The sequence below is a fragment of the Mytilus galloprovincialis genome, chromosome 12 (assembly GCF_965363235.1).
Source record: "Mytilus galloprovincialis chromosome 12, xbMytGall1.hap1.1, whole genome shotgun sequence".
Classification (NCBI taxonomy): domain Eukaryota; kingdom Metazoa; phylum Mollusca; class Bivalvia; order Mytilida; family Mytilidae; genus Mytilus; species Mytilus galloprovincialis.
Window position 1 is genome coordinate 78077122 of NC_134849.1, and position 16168 is coordinate 78093289.

Genomic DNA, 16168 nt, shown 5'->3' on the forward strand with positions numbered 1-16168 from the left:
AAACTTTTTGTACATAGAGTTGGTAAGTAGTCCCATACATAGAAGCTAGGGGTAAAGATATACCACTGTTGGACAATGTTATAAATTACAACTTCCCAGCCAAAGGAAAACTTTGTGTACATAGAGTTGGTAAGTAGTCCCATACATAGAAGCTAGGGGTAAAGATATACCACTGTTGGACAATGTTATAAATTACAACTTCCCAGCCAAAGGAAAGCTTTTTGTACATAAAGTTGGTAAGATTGAATATCCTTGTTTTACCTCTCTCCCAAGGGAGGGGAGTATACTGTCTGTAACACTTTCCACTGTACATAAGGATATGTGGTATATTTGCTAATGAGACAATTATCCAATAAAATTTAAATGAAGTGGGTGTAAGCAATTATAGACAACCGTAAGTCCTTCAACAATGAGAAAATTCACATCGTGTGGTTGACTATGAAAGACATAGACATGAAACATATGAAACCTTTCAATTGCCTTATTGATAACAAAACAGTTTATGTAAAAATAAACATGAGACACCAACCAATGACAACCACTGAACTAAAGGCTCCTGACTTGGGATAGGCTCATAAAGAATGTGGTGGGGTTAAACATGTTTGTGAGTGCTCAACACTCCCCTAACCTAAGACAGTGTTGAGTTTCCTTTTGGTATACTTTACAATGTAGCCTTTTTTTCACTTACACTATTTTCTTTTTAAAAACATATTTGGTAAAAAACATCATAGTGGTAAGCTAAACAGTGTGAATACATTTATGGAGTGTCTGTTTGCTGCAGTACTGTATCTTTCTTAACACTGATGCACACATATTTAAGCTTTTTAAACTGGACTTTCTATTTGCTTTTTATCTTATACTGGCTAGCAAGATATCATAAAGATGTTGTTTTATGACTAAAACTTTTGAATAGATTAGTGTATTTTCATATATGAAATATACATGTATCTGTTGTTTGTTTTTTCAGGTAGAGTAGCCAGAGCAGGAAGGAGTGGTATGGCTTATTCTCTTGTTTCATTGGACGAGATGCCATATCTTCTGGATCTTTGTGTATTCTTGGGCAGATCATTGAAAGTAGTTCCAATAGATAAAAAAGTCACAGGTACTGATTCTTTGCATTATTTCAGTTTATCTTCAATTATAAGTAACTAGAAGACACCTGCAAAATCGCAGGCATTCAGAGTGTGGTTGAAAGTGTGTAAACTGTTGTAAGAATGATGGAGAAATTCAGAAAAGGTATCAAAAGTCATAGGTACTTTGGGATAGGACCAGAGGCGGATTTAGCGGGTATTTTTTAGGGGGACTGCCCCCCTTCCCTTTTGTGAAAAAGATTTGGTTGATTAGGCCACGGTTTTTTAATTTGTTGGTTTACGGATTTTCCCCATGAAAAAGTCGGGTCGGTCGGTCGGGAAAAAAAAGAAAAAAAAATCTTTCAAGACAGAAAAAAAAGCCAAAATAAATATACATTTCACCTTTCTAACAAAATGATTTTATGCTATTTTGTCATCATTTCAAATTTTAGTTCGATGAAATATTCTTGCTCAGCTGTCATAAATATCGCATGACATTGTCTAATGATTTGCCGTAAAAAAGGGGGGTGTTCACAGACAGAAACGAAATTAAATCGTCTTTTCACAACCAAGAAAAGCAAACTCGCGTAGCTCTTAATCAATTCCAGAAAACTTGGTGAGTAATGATCTTCAAAAACGAAAACTGATAAAGAAAAAAATGTAAAAAACGTCGTACAAAAATAAGTTTCAACACACGTGTCAAAAACGTAATAGACTCGTCCACGGAAAAAACGAGAATATCGGGTTAATGTAGTGTCATGCATTCCAGTTTTTAATCCAAATGGACGATATTTTTTTTTTATTATCCATGAAACAAGAAAATTGTAAATGACTTGTTGATATTCAGAACTTTTACTTCCAAGGTGCTTTCCACCTGTCCACATTTGGACAAGTCTATTTCTATGAGATTATGCATCTTACAGACTGATGACAAATAAGGGAAACAAACTTATTGTGTAATGGGTTTTAAACACAGATTTCGTTCAGCAAAATTATTTGCGTAAACGACATTTCAAGGTCAGTTATAATTGATTTGTCTATTTTTAGAAACGTAAACTGGAAGTTTTATTTTTTCACAACAGAGAGTGTTATCAATTTTGTTAGTGATTCATGCATTTCATTTCATAAAAAAGAAGAATTTAATTATTTTTTCAGAGATAATGTATCTGTTTGGGTCGGCGGGAATAAAAAAGCATGAAAAGTCAATTTTATTTTTATTCTAGGAATCGGCAAAATCGGGTCGGCGGATCCGTAAACCAACAAAATAAAAAATCCTGGCCTTATATAGGGAATCACTGAAGCATCACTGGAACGGGCCCCCTCTTAGGCTGTTAGAAGGCCCCAACTTATGAAATTTTCTGTATCTGCCACTGAGGACAATTCTTTTTCTAGCCCAGCTCCTCCTTTTTTCTAGAATTCCAATTTTTGGTTTTCTTTTAATTTCAATAATACATGAATAATATGAGTGTTTATCTGTATATTCTCTATATAATAAACTCTGTGACCGCCATAGTTAACTTTAAAATGATAGCAAATATCACATACACTTTATTCATGGTATGCAGAAAAAAGCAAACTGGAAATCTAGTCTGACTTAAAATTCCTTCCAATGACGGAACTATATCTGGACGCCTTTATTTTTGTTTTTCTCTCAAAATAACCCAAAATGAATAATCATAAGAACAAATGACAAATGCGACTATGCATGGTACCTATAGAACACAAAGGCATGATGATTTATTTATTTTGGAAGGAAGAGAAGCGACACTTAAAATGAGGTCTTCTTGTTTAACAATCTAATTAAAATTGAATCCTTTAATTGCTCCTGTTCTGATATGTCGCGCATCAAGGCTTGACATATCAGAACAGGAGCAATTAAAGGATTTAATTTTAATTAGATTGCTTGTTTAATAGTATAGATTGTAATTTTGTAGATTATATTATGGTTCAAACCTGAAGTTCAGTTTTTCTTTTTAGGCGTTTTAGCATTTGATACTTTTCAAGTTTTAAGTAATACATATAAAGGTTAACAAAAATTACACACATACTGGATCACATGAACACCTGACTTCTCCTTAAAAATAACAGACACACAAATAGTGACAAACAACACAGCCCATGACTTGATATCTTGACTTGGTGTTGGCACAAAATGTGGTTGGGTTTTACCATAAAACTTTTCTACTCTCCCTATTTACCTATCTAGACCATATAATGTAAAATTAAAAACTATATTAATTGATATATATGATATATGTTTTTTCAGATGATGATGGTTTTTATGGCTTGGTACCTCAGGATGTTATTGATGACATGTCAGAAAAAACAAGAATCTGGCATACAGAAATGGCAGAACTAGTAAGAGTTATCTTTCTTTTTATAGTAATTAAATGGAGAGTTTTTTTAACTTTTTTTCTCAGTTTGTATGACAAATTTTATGTAATTTTGCACGAAGAATGTGTTATTTGATATTTAAGGGGCTGAAAGAAAACTCATTGATTTGATACAACAAAAGGTCAAAATAAAGGAAAAAACAAATTATTAGATAGAAATAAACTTATTGTTTTTCAGACTTCCTATCTTCTAAACCTTTTTAGTTAGAATTCCAAAAACACATTTAAATCTAATTTATTACCTGTTTCCTTGGGTACAATTTGCCTATTTTTCCTGCAGTTCTTTATTTCTCTTTTCAGGAGAGCATGAAGAAGGTGGTTGAGAATGCACTGAATAAATATATCAAGTCTCGACAAGCACCTGCTTCAGAGTCAATTAAACGTTATAAAGAGATGAATAAATCTGGAGTCAAACCGGGAGTTCATCCAGTCTTTGGTAAGGATATAAACTTTATAAAGAGATGAATAAATCTGGGGTCACATAAGGATATAAACGTTATAAAGAGATGAATAAATCTGGGGTCACATAAGGATATAAACGTTATAAAGAGATGAATAAATCTGGGGTCAAACCTGGTGTTCATCCAGTCTTTGGTAAGGATATAAACCAAACAAAGTAATCCCCTTCTTATAATGGATTCCCTCCTTGTAAAACTAAATGTGATCTTCAATAAGTAATTATCTTTTGTTTGTGATTTAGTGGTACAGGTAATACCGTTTAGCGGGTTATTTTCGCGGGGTGTAAATTTTCGCTTATTTTCGCGGATAGAACATAATCGCCAAAATAAATTCCGCCAATTTAAAAGTGTTCATGCAAAGGTAATGCTAAAAATGTTGAATCCGCCAAAATAATAACCGCCAAAATTTTTCGTATACCTTATTCAATGAAAATCCCGAAATTTTACACCCGCGAAAATAACCCGCTATATGGTAATCAAGTAGTTGCCAATGGTAAGATTTATATTTCCCATCCAAAGGAGTTCACCCTGGTTTTATGATGGACTTTGTTTTGATCAGAGTTTACTTTATAATGGTTTTATGATGGGCTTTGTTTTGATCAGAGTTTACTTTATAATGGTTTTATGATGGACTTTGTTTTGATCAGAGTTTACTTTATAATGGTTTTATGATGGGGTTTGTTTTGATCAGAGTTTACTTTATAATGGTTTTATGATGGGCTTTGTTTTGATCAGAGTTTACTTTATAATGGTTTTATGATCGACTTTTTTTTGATCAGAGTTTACTTTATAATGGTTTTTATGATGGGGTTTGTTTTGATCAGAGTTTACTTTATAATGGTTTTATGATGGGGTTTGTTTTGATCAGAGTTTACTTTATAATGTTTTATGATGGGGTTTGTTTTGATCAGAGTTTACTTTATAATGGTTTTATGATCGACTTTGTTTTGATCAGAGTTTACTTTATAATGGTTTTATGATGGACTTTGTTTTGATCAGAGTTTACTTTATAATGGTTTTATGATGGGGTTTGTTTTGATCAGAGTTTACTTTATAATGGTTTTATGATGGGGTTTGTTTTGATCAGAGTTTACTTTATAATGGTTTTATGATGGACTTTGTTTTGATCAGAGTTTACTTTATAATGGTTTTATGATGGGGTTTGTTTTGATCAGAGTTTACTTTATAATGGTTTTATGATGGGCTTTGTTTTGATCAGAGTTTACTTTATAATGGTTTTATGATCGACTTTGTTTTGATCAGAGTTTACTTTATAATGGTTTTTATGATGGGGTTTGTTTTGATCAGAGTTTACTTTATAATGGTTTTATGATGGGGTTTGTTTTGATCAGAGTTTACTTTATAAAGGTTTTATGATGGGGTTTGTTTTGATCAGAGTTTACTTTATAATGTTTTATGATGGGGTTTGTTTTGATCAGAGTTTACTTTATAATGGTTTTTATGATGGGGTTTGTTTTGATCAGAGTTTACTTTATAATGGTTTTATGATGGACTTTGTTTTGATCAGAGTTTACTTTATAATGGTTTTATGATGGGCTTTGTTTTGATCAGAGTTTACTTTATAATGGTTTTATGATGGGGTTTGTTTTGATCAGAGTTTACTTTATAATGGTTTTATGATGGACTTTGTTTTGATCAGAGTTTACTTTATAATGGTTTTATGATGGGGTTTGTTTTGATCAGAGTTTACTTTATAATGGTTTTATGATGGGCTTTGTTTTGATCAGAGTTTACTTTATAATGGTTTTATGATCGACTTTGTTTTGATCAGAGTTTACTTTATAATGGTTTTTATGATGGGGTTTGTTTTGATCAGAGTTTACTTTATAATGGTTTTATGATGGGGTTTGTTTTGATCAGAGTTTACTTTATAAAGGTTTTATGATGGGGTTTGTTTTGATCAGAGTTTACTTTATAATGTTTTATGATGGGGTTTGTTTTGATCAGAGTTTACTTTATAATGGTTTTTATGATGGGGTTTGTTTTGATCAGAGTTTACTTTATAATGGTTTTATGATGGACTTTGTTTTGATCAGAGTTTACTTTATAATGGTTTTATGATGGGCTTTGTTTTGATCAGAGTTTACTTTATAATGGTTTTATGATGGGGTTTGTTTTGATCAGAGTTTACTTTATAATGGTTTTATGATGGACTTTGTTTTGATCAGAGTTTACTTTATAATGGTTTTATGATGGGCTTTGTTTTGATCAGAGTTTTCTTTATAATGGTTTTATGATGGGCTTTGTTTTGATCAGAGATTACTTTATAATGGTTTTATGATGGACTTTGTTTTGATCAGAGTTTACTTTATAATGGTTTTATGATGGGGTTTGTTTTGATCAGAGTTTACTTTATAATGGTTTTATGATGGGGTTTGTTTTGATCAGTGTTTACTTTATAATGGGGTTTGTTTTGATCAGAGTTTACTTTATAATGTTTTATGATGGGGTTTGTTTTGATCAGAGTTTACTTTATAATGGTTTTTATGATGGGGTTTGTTTTGATCAGAGTTTACTTTATAATGGTTTTATGATGGACTTTGTTTTGATCAGAGTTTACTTTATAATGGTTTTATGATGGGGTTTGTTTTGATCAGAGTTTTCTTTATAATGGTTTTATGATGGGCTTTGTTTTGATCAGAGATTACTTTATAATGGTTTTATGATGGACTTTGTTTTGATCAGAGTTTACTTTATAAAGGTTTTATGATGGGCTTTGTTTTGATCAGAGTTTACTTTATAATGGTTTTATGATGGACTTTGTTTTGATCAGAGTTTACTTTATAATGGTTTTATGATGGACTTTGTTTTGATCAGAGTTTTCTTTATAATGGTTTTATGATGGGCTTTGTTTTGATCAGAGATTACTTTATAATGGTTTTATGATGGACTTTGTTTTGATCAGAGTTTACTTTATAATGGTTTTATGATGGGGTTTGTTTTGATCAGAGTTTACTTTATAATGGTTTTATGATGGGGTTTGTTTTGATCAGAGTTTACTTTATAATGGTTTTATGATGGGGTTTGTTTTGATCAGAGTTTACTTTATAATGGGGTTTGTTTTGATCAGAGTTTACTTTATAATGTTTTATGATGGGGTTTGTATTGATCAGAGTTTACTTTATAATGGTTTTTATGATGGGGTTTGTTTTGATCAGAGTTTACTTTATAATGGTTTTATGATGGACTTTGTTTTGATCAGAGTTTACTTTATAATGGTTTTATGATGGGGTTTGTTTTGATCAGAGTTTTCTTTATAATGGTTTTATGATGGGCTTTGTTTTGATCAGAGATTACTTTATAATGGTTTTATGATGGACTTTGTTTTGATCAGAGTTTAATTTATAATGGTTTTATGATGGGGTTTGTTTTGATCAGAGTTTACTTTATAATGGTTTTATGATGGGGTTTGTTTTGATCAGAGTTTACTTTATAATGGTTTTATGATGGGGTTTGTTTTGATCAGAGTTTACTTTATAATGGTTTTATGATGGGGTTTGTTTTGATCAGAGTTTACTTTATAATGGTTTTATGATGGGGTTTGTTTTGATCAGAGTTTACTTTATAATGGTTTTATGATGGACTTTGTTTTGATCAGAGTTTAATTTATAATGGTTTTATGATGGGGTTTGTTTTGATCAGAGTTTACTTTATAATGGTTTTATGATGGGGTTTGTTTTGATCAGAGTTTACTTTATAATGGTTTTATGATGGGGTTTGTTTTGATCAGAGTTTACTTTATAATGGTTTTATGATGGGGTTTGTTTTGATCAGAGTTTACTTTATAATGGTTTTATGATGGGGTTTGTTTTGATCAGAGTTTACTTTTTAGTTTATTTCTTTTTAGCCAAGAGTATTCATTTTTAAACCTAAGGTTTTTATTACCTTGGTACATCTATGTTTTCAACCAAAGTGTTATAAGTATTTTTTGGATTCAAGCGTCACTGATGAGTCTTTTTAGCTCACCTGGCCCGAAGGGCCAAGTGAGCTTTTCTCATCACTTGGCGTCCGGCGTCCGTCGTCGTCCGTCGTCCGTCGTCCGTCGTCCGTCGTCCGTCGTCGTCGTTAACTTTTACAAAAATCTTCTCCTCTGAAACTACTGGGCCAAATTTAACCAAACTTGGCCACAATCATCATTGGGGTATCTAGTTTAAAAAATGTGTTCGGTTACCCGGCCAACCAACCAAGATGGCCGCCATGGCTAAAAATAGAACATAGGGGTCAAATGCAGTTTTTGGCTTATAACTCTGAAACCGAAGCATTTAGAGAAAATCTGACATGGGGTTAAATTGTTTATTAAGTCAAGATCTATCTGCCCTAAAATTTTCAGACGAATCGGACAACCGGTTGTTGGGTTGCTGCCCCTGAATTGGCAATTTTAAGGAAATTTTGCCGTTATATGGTTATTATCTTGAATATTATTATAGATAGAGATAAACTGTAAACAGCAATAATGTTCAGCAAAGTAAGATCTACAAATAAGTCAACATGACCGAAATGGTCAGTTGACCCCTTTAAGAGTTATTGCCCTTTATAGTCAATTTTTAACCATTTTTCGTAAATCTTAGTAATCTTTTACAAAAATTTTCTCCTCTGAAACCACTGGGCCAAATTTATCCAAACTTGGCCACAATTATCTTTTGGGTATCTAGTTTAAAAAATGTGTCCAGGGACCCGGCCAACCAACCAAGATGGCCGCCATGGCTAAAAATAGAACATAGGGGTAAAATGCAGTTTTTGGCTTATAACTTAAAAACCAAAGCATTAAGAGCAAATCTGACTATTAGAAAATTGTTTATCAGGTCAAGATCTATCTACCCTGAAATTTTCAGATGAATCTGACAACCTGTTGTTTGGTTGCTGCCCCTGAATTGGTAATTTTAAGGAAATTTTACTGTTTTTGGTTATTATCTTGAAAATTATTAAAGATAGAAATAAACTGTAAACAGCAATAATGTTCAGCAAAGTAAGATTTACAAATAAGTCAACATGACCGAAATGGTCAGTTGACCCATATAGGAGTTATTGTCCTTTATAGTCAATTTTTAACCATTTTTCGTAAATCTTAGTAATCTTTTACAAAAATCTTCTCCTCTGAAACTACTGGGCCAAATTTTACCAAACTTGGCCACAATCATCATTGGGGTATCTAGTTTAAAAAATGTGTTCGGTTACCCGGCCAACCAACCAAGATGGCCGCCATGGCTAAAAATAGAACATAGGGGTCAAATGCAGTTTTTGGCTTATAACTCTGAAACCGAAGCATTTAGAGAAAATCTGACATGGGGTTAAATTGTTTATTAAGTCAAGATCTATCTGCCCTAAAATTTTCAGACGAATCGGACAACCGGTTGTTGGGTTGCTGCCCCTGAATTGGCAATTTTAAGGAAATTTTGCCGTTATATGGTTATTATCTTGAATATTATTATAGATAGAGATAAACTGTAAACAGCAATAATGTTCAGCAAAGTAAGATCTACAAATAAGTCAACATGACCGAAATGGTCAGTTGACCCCTTTAAGAGTTATTGCCCTTTATAGTCAATTTTTAACCATTTTTCGTAAATCTTAGTAATCTTTTACAAAAATTTTCTCCTCTGAAACCACTGGGCCAAATTTATCCAAACTTGGCCACAATTATCTTTTGGGTATCTAGTTTAAAAAATGTGTCCAGGGACCCGGCCAACCAACCAAGATGGCCGCCATGGCTAAAAATAGAACATAGGGGTAAAATGCAGTTTTTGGCTTATAACTTAAAAACCAAAGCATTAAGAGCAAATCTGACTATTAGAAAATTGTTTATCAGGTCAAGATCTATCTACCCTGAAATTTTCAGATGAATCTGACAACCTGTTGTTTGGTTGCTGCCCCTGAATTGGTAATTTTAAGGAAATTTTACTGTTTTTGGTTATTATCTTGAAAATTATTAAAGATAGAAATAAACTGTAAACAGCAATAATGTTCAGCAAAGTAAGATTTACAAATAAGTCAACATGACCGAAATGGTCAGTTGACCCATATAGGAGTTATTGTCCTTTATAGTCAATTTTTAACCATTTTTCGTAAATCTTAGTAATCTTTTACAAAAATCTTCTCCTCTGAAACTACTGGGCCAAATTAATCCAAACTTATCCACAATCATCTTTTGGGTATCTAGTTTAAAAAATATGTCCGATGACCCGGCCATCCAACCAAGATGGCCGCCATGGCTAAAAATAGAAGATAGGGGTAAAATGCAGTTTTTGGCTTATAACTCAAAAACCAAAGCCTTTAGAGCAAATCTGACAGGGGGATAAATTGTTTATCAGGTCAAGATCTATCTGCCCTGAAATTTTCAGATAAATCGGACAACCCGTTGTTGGGTTCGTGCCCCTGAATTGGTAATTTTAAGGAAATTTTACTGTTTTTGGTTATTATCTTGAAAATTATTATAGATAGAAATAAACTGTAAACAGCAATAATGTTCAGCAAAGTAAGATTTACAAATAAGTCAACATGACCGAAATGGTCAATTGACCCCTAAGGAGTTATTGTCCTTTATAGTCAATTTTCAACAATTTTTATAAAATTTGTAAATTTTTACTAACATTTTCCACTGAAACTACTGGGCCAACTTCATTATAGATAGAGATAATTGTAAGCTGCAAGGATGTTCAGTAAAGTAAGATGTACAAACACATCACCATCACCAAAATACAATTTTGTCATGAATCCATCTGCTTCCTTTGTTTAATAGTCACATAGACCAAGGTGAGCGACACAGGCTCTTTAGAGCCTCTAGTTTAGACGAAACGCGCGTCTGGCGTATATATAAAATTTAGTGCTGGTATCTATGATGAGTTAATTTGTATACATTAATGTTTAGGGCCCAGCTAAAGCTATCTGGGTGCTGGATTTTCTGGCTGCATTGAAGGCCCATTGGTGGTTCACGGCTGTATTCTGCTCTTTGGTCAGGTTGTCTCTTTGACACATTCCACATTTTTCATTTAAATTTTCTATTCTACTGTGGATTCATTATTTTTTGTTGGAAACCAATTTTCATGGGTAAAGTTAAACAAGAATTCAAATGTTCAATATTACGCATTTTCTATCATGTTGTATGCAGACATTGGTGAAACCACAAAATCACATAGACACATATATTCCGCAATGCACGAAAATTTGTACCCACAAAAATAAATAATGAATCCACAATATATTGATATTATAACTGTCAATATACAATGATATATTTAAAATCATAGAATTAAAAAATTACCTGTTACATGATTTTTTCCGTTTTATTTCAGGTGATTTTGACAGTATAAAAGAAGATGGCCGATTACAGTTGTTAAATGCACTGAAGTCATACAAGGCCAACACGGTAAGTTTAATACAACAGTTTTACATTTATTAGTTACACATTATTGGTATGGTTGAAAAGAGGTGTAGAGTATACATCAGTTAGACAGCTACAAAACAAATAAAAAAACAATACAATTTATCAGAAGAGATTATATTAAAAAAAGGTTACAAAAATTTGAAAGTAAGAGTTACAATGTTTGGTAATTATTGGTAACTATTTCCACAGACAATAAAACATACATAACAGTAGTATAGATTCAGGAATTATTGCCTATGCTTATTATACAAACTTAAGCAAAACAACGAAATATAAAATCCAGGAAAATATTTTTATGCCCCACCTAGGATAGTAGAAGGCATTATATTTTTGGTCTGTGCGTCTGTTCATCTGTCCCTCCGTCTGTGCTGCTTGGGGTTAAAGTTTTTGGTCAAGGTAGTTTTTGATGAAGTTGAAGTCCAATCAACTTGAAACTTAGTATACATGTTTCCTATAATATGATCTTTCAAATTTTAATGCCAAATTAGAGTTTTTACCCCAATTTAACGGTCTACTTACAGTGTGAGTGGGGTATCTGTATACTGTGGACCTATTCTTGTTTTCCCTAAATCCACATTAAATGTTGCCGAAGAAAATGAAATGAATCATCAATAATGTATTCCTAGAATTTACTGTTATAACATCAATTTCAGACAATATTTGAAGTAAATGCCACGTCTAAAACAAGAGCATTTGGCGTGATGAAGAAGAAACGTGGATACCATCAAAGAGTGATAAAACAGCAGGTCAATAGGTTGGTAGGGGAGACAACTCCAGCATACAGAGAAACTGTAAACAAACAAGATGCAGCAGATGAGGATGACTTGACAGTGAGTAATGATGCTTGTCAGGAGAGTTATGTCCCCTTGAAATATTAATTTTATGGAACATCCCAACCAATAGCCCTACCAACAGTTTTTGCCAGATTTTTTTTCACATTTATATCAAAGTTTTATATCAGCAATGTCTTGGACAAATTAAAAAAAAAACAGTGCTGATCAAATATTTTTTTAAAGAGTTATTATGCCCCTTGAAAATATTGATTATATTGGAAATTGCATTTCATCTGCTCTCAAACCTTTATATCTGTAAGAAACTTAAAAAGTTAAAGATTTAATATGTGCAATAATGGGGACATTGAAACCCTGTTCTGTTATATATCATACAATTTGTGACAAAATTAACCAAAAAATGCGTAAAAAAACAGAAAAATAAAACAAAACAGTCTTGTTGATCAAAGTACATATTCTACGTGACAAATTTTTTATTATTTACAATTTCACTTGTTTGGTCATTAGGTTTTACCCTTTAATATCTGTCTGTATGTCCCAAAATTGGTTTCCATTGTCTGACTTACATGTAAGTAAGCCTCAACTAATTTCATGAAACTTGTAAATGCTTATTACCACAAAACACAGATCAAGTTTGAATGTGGGTGCCATCACATTTACATTTCTAGAGTTATGCCCCTTTACAGAAGTTTCATTTCCATTTTCTAACTTAAGTTAGCCTCAACCAAATGTTATGAAACTTATACTCAATGCTTATTTCTATAAAACTCAGATCAAGTACAAATATACAATTTTTTGTAGCATCACTTTTACCGTTCTTGAGTTATGTCCCTTCATAACTTTATATACAAGCAGAGGCATCATCTCAGATGGACACATTCATCATTTTTTCCTGTCTTTCTTTGACATTTGCATTTTAGTGTTAGCTGTTGTGTCTTTCCCCCTCATTTTAAACTATCCATCATTTTTTTCCTCCACAGAATGCTTTCAATGTTGTGATTGGTAAAAAGAGACCAGGTCAGACAACTGTAGACCCAGGTACAAAGAAAAGAAAAGTAGAAATACGAGACGAAGAAAACTATCTCCATTATAAACCATCAGACTTTGATACTGAGAGCAGGTAAAAAAATATATAAAAAAGGGGGGAGGTTACAATAGAAGAGAATTATCTTCATTATACACCATCAGACTTTGATACTGAGAGCAGGTAATAAAATAATATAAAAAGGGGGAGGCTACAATCAAATCAAGTTTATTTTGATAAATTTTAACATCATAGCAAACAATATATTTATTTCCTTTTTAATATAGGCATGTGTATTATTTCAGTATCAGAGCTAAGGACAGTATAAAGATTATTCCTGATTATTTTATAGAAGAAAAAAAACATTTAGACTGTTTCCTGCTAAATTTATAATATGGGGCTACCAAAAAATGGCATTATGAGTGCCCTAGCCTATACCATTTTCTAATAATACTTAAATGACACATGACTGAGAAGTTCAGTATTTTTATTCAGATTGCAATTATGATATTTTTGTTTCATTCATAGTTGTTAATTTCTGTGTCATTTTGGTCTCTTGTGGAGAGTTGTCTCTTTGGCAATTATACCACATCTTCTTTTTTTATATATATCTATTGACTTTGAAACTTTTGCTTAAGTTTACATTTATTACTTTGTTATTACATCAGTTCAAGGAGAACCATTAGGGGTGTTGTGTAAAGAAGTTAAATGTGTTTTGTAAAGATTGTGTTTATTCAACGTCTAGCCATTGCTATATAAGTAGCGTCATAATTACATAGGTGTCAGGTAGCAACGTTAACATGTCTAAATTTGCACTAAATTCCAGACAACGGGTATGCCAATATTTATTGGTATGTAGTTGTTCAAGTCTGTGATATTTAAATTTATGATATTTGTAAGTCCTGTTACCATAGAGATTATAAAGCCCCTCTCCCTCATCATGGTTCATTGACTTTAAAACTTTTACATAGTTTACAAATTTATGTGTGTGTATAGGTTTGTTTAGAGCAAAACATCTCTTTATTAAAAGTTTATTTATGGAGCACTTGAAGATTTGTTTTTATGTTGTTAGATTTATGCCATGATTCTCTTCATAAGTCTCTTCCACAAAATATTCTGTACTCCCTTTGTCCTCTGTGAAGTCTTTTTTTCTCACCTTTTGAATCATAATACAACCTACTTTCCACATATTTATCCCCCTATTTATCTTGTACTATTATTACTTTTATTAGACCATTTTTACTCTGTAGCATTTGTAACTTAAAACAATCAAGTGAAGGAGGTAACAGCTTGGATATCATGAGGGTATCACCAGCCCAGTAGTCAACATTTCGGTGTTGACATGAATATCAATTACATGTTCATTTTTATAAATGTCATGTTTACAAATCGAAAAACTAACGATTTTCTTATCCCAGGCATAGATTACCTTAGTCGTATTTGGCACAACTTTTTGGAATTTGGAATGCCCCGCTGTTCAAAAAAAAGTTTAATCCTTGTTTGTCTGTACGTATGGACGGACATCCATCCATATGTACGTCCCAAAGTTGGTTACCGTTCTCTATATTTAGTTTGCCTCAACCAAATGTTATTAAACTTATACACAATACTTATTACCACAAAATACAGATCAAGTCCGAATTTTGGTGGTGTCACTGGAACCATTCTAGAGTTATGCTCCTTTACAAATGGAAAAATAGAAATCTAATATCTGTTCTAAAAATATCAATGATGTAGTCGTTAAAAGTAATTTTTATTAAAATTTGAGTTATCTTCCTTTGTCCATAATAGAAGCTGAATCAACTACAACCAGTGCTTCATACAGTGCAATGTTCAATGAAAAAATTAAAACAATCTTTACCCTTTGGTGCTAATATTTCTTTTTTGCAATTCTCCATGTGATCCCATAAATGATAGAGTTTAATGTAATGTTGTGTTTTACAGTTATGGATATACATAAAAAAAAATATATATGGAATTTTTAAAATTTTGAACAAACTCAGACAACCATTGAACAGATTTTTGGATTTATGGTCCAAATAGTTTAGGAATGAGGGGCCAAAAAGGTTGCCCAAAATAAGCATTTTTGTAGTTTTCAAACAATAACTTGTGTTTAAATGTATACATCTCTTCAAAGTTGTACCACAAGTTTTCATACCATGAAGGAATGGTTAGTATTGACTTTGGGGGGTTATGACAATTTTATAAGACAATTTAAAAGCAGTGTAAGGGAGGTAACTCAGAAACATTTAACATCCAATGTTAGGTTTTTTCAGATTTACAATATTGCACAATAGATTTGTAAGATCTTGACATTTGCTTTGTGTCAGAAACCCATATTATGTCAAAAATTTGATCACAATCCAAATTCAGAGTTGCATCAATCTTGAATGTTGTGTCCAAACTTGCCCCAACTGTCCAGGGTTCGACCTCTGCGGTCATATAAAGCTGCGCCCTGTGGAGCTCCTGGTTACTTTTATAGTCATAAAAAAAATGGAGAAACACATGTTGCTAATGAACTCCAGAATGTTTTGAAATATTTAGGCAATATAGGAAAGGTGTACTGACATCAGTAGTCTCTAAACACATTAGCTCCAAATGGAGCTTTCGTTAGTAGAAGCCATATTAACTATGTGTATCAGTGAGAAAAATGTAAAAGCATAAAAATATAGTATATATACCAATACACATAATTAACAGCGCCTGGTGATGTTTTATAGCCTGACCGGTTTCGGTCCGAAAAGGACCTTCATCAGAGGCAGAATGATGGATTAATGTTTGCACCCTATTTATATAGATATGGTAACCGGCGGTTGAGTTAATCGGCGGTTGAGTTAACCGGCGGTTGAATTAACCGGCGGTTGAGTTTACCGGCGGTTGAGTTATCCAGCAGTTCAGATTTAACTGGCGGTTTGTTTAACCGGCGGTTGAGTTAACCAGTGGTTGAGATTTAACCGGCGGTTCAGAGTGAACCGGCGGATCAAAGTTATCCAGTGGATAAATATGTATCTTGTTGATATCTAAAGAGGT

General features: G+C 32.5%; 1 protein-coding gene across 1 annotated transcript in view; it reads left to right on the plus strand.

Annotated features, from left to right (window-relative positions):
• The window catches only part of LOC143054930 (ATP-dependent RNA helicase DDX54-like), a 49905-nt gene that overhangs the window by 14712 nt on the left and 19025 nt on the right, over positions 1–16168 (plus strand). Inside the window, exons 10-15 of the mRNA XM_076228029.1 lie at positions 968–1102; positions 3337–3428; positions 3764–3899; positions 11232–11305; positions 11977–12153; positions 13095–13234. Of these exons, the coding sequence (XP_076084144.1) occupies positions 968–1102; positions 3337–3428; positions 3764–3899; positions 11232–11305; positions 11977–12153; positions 13095–13234 (754 nt within the window). The remainder of the gene's footprint in view (positions 1–967; positions 1103–3336; positions 3429–3763; positions 3900–11231; positions 11306–11976; positions 12154–13094; positions 13235–16168) is intronic.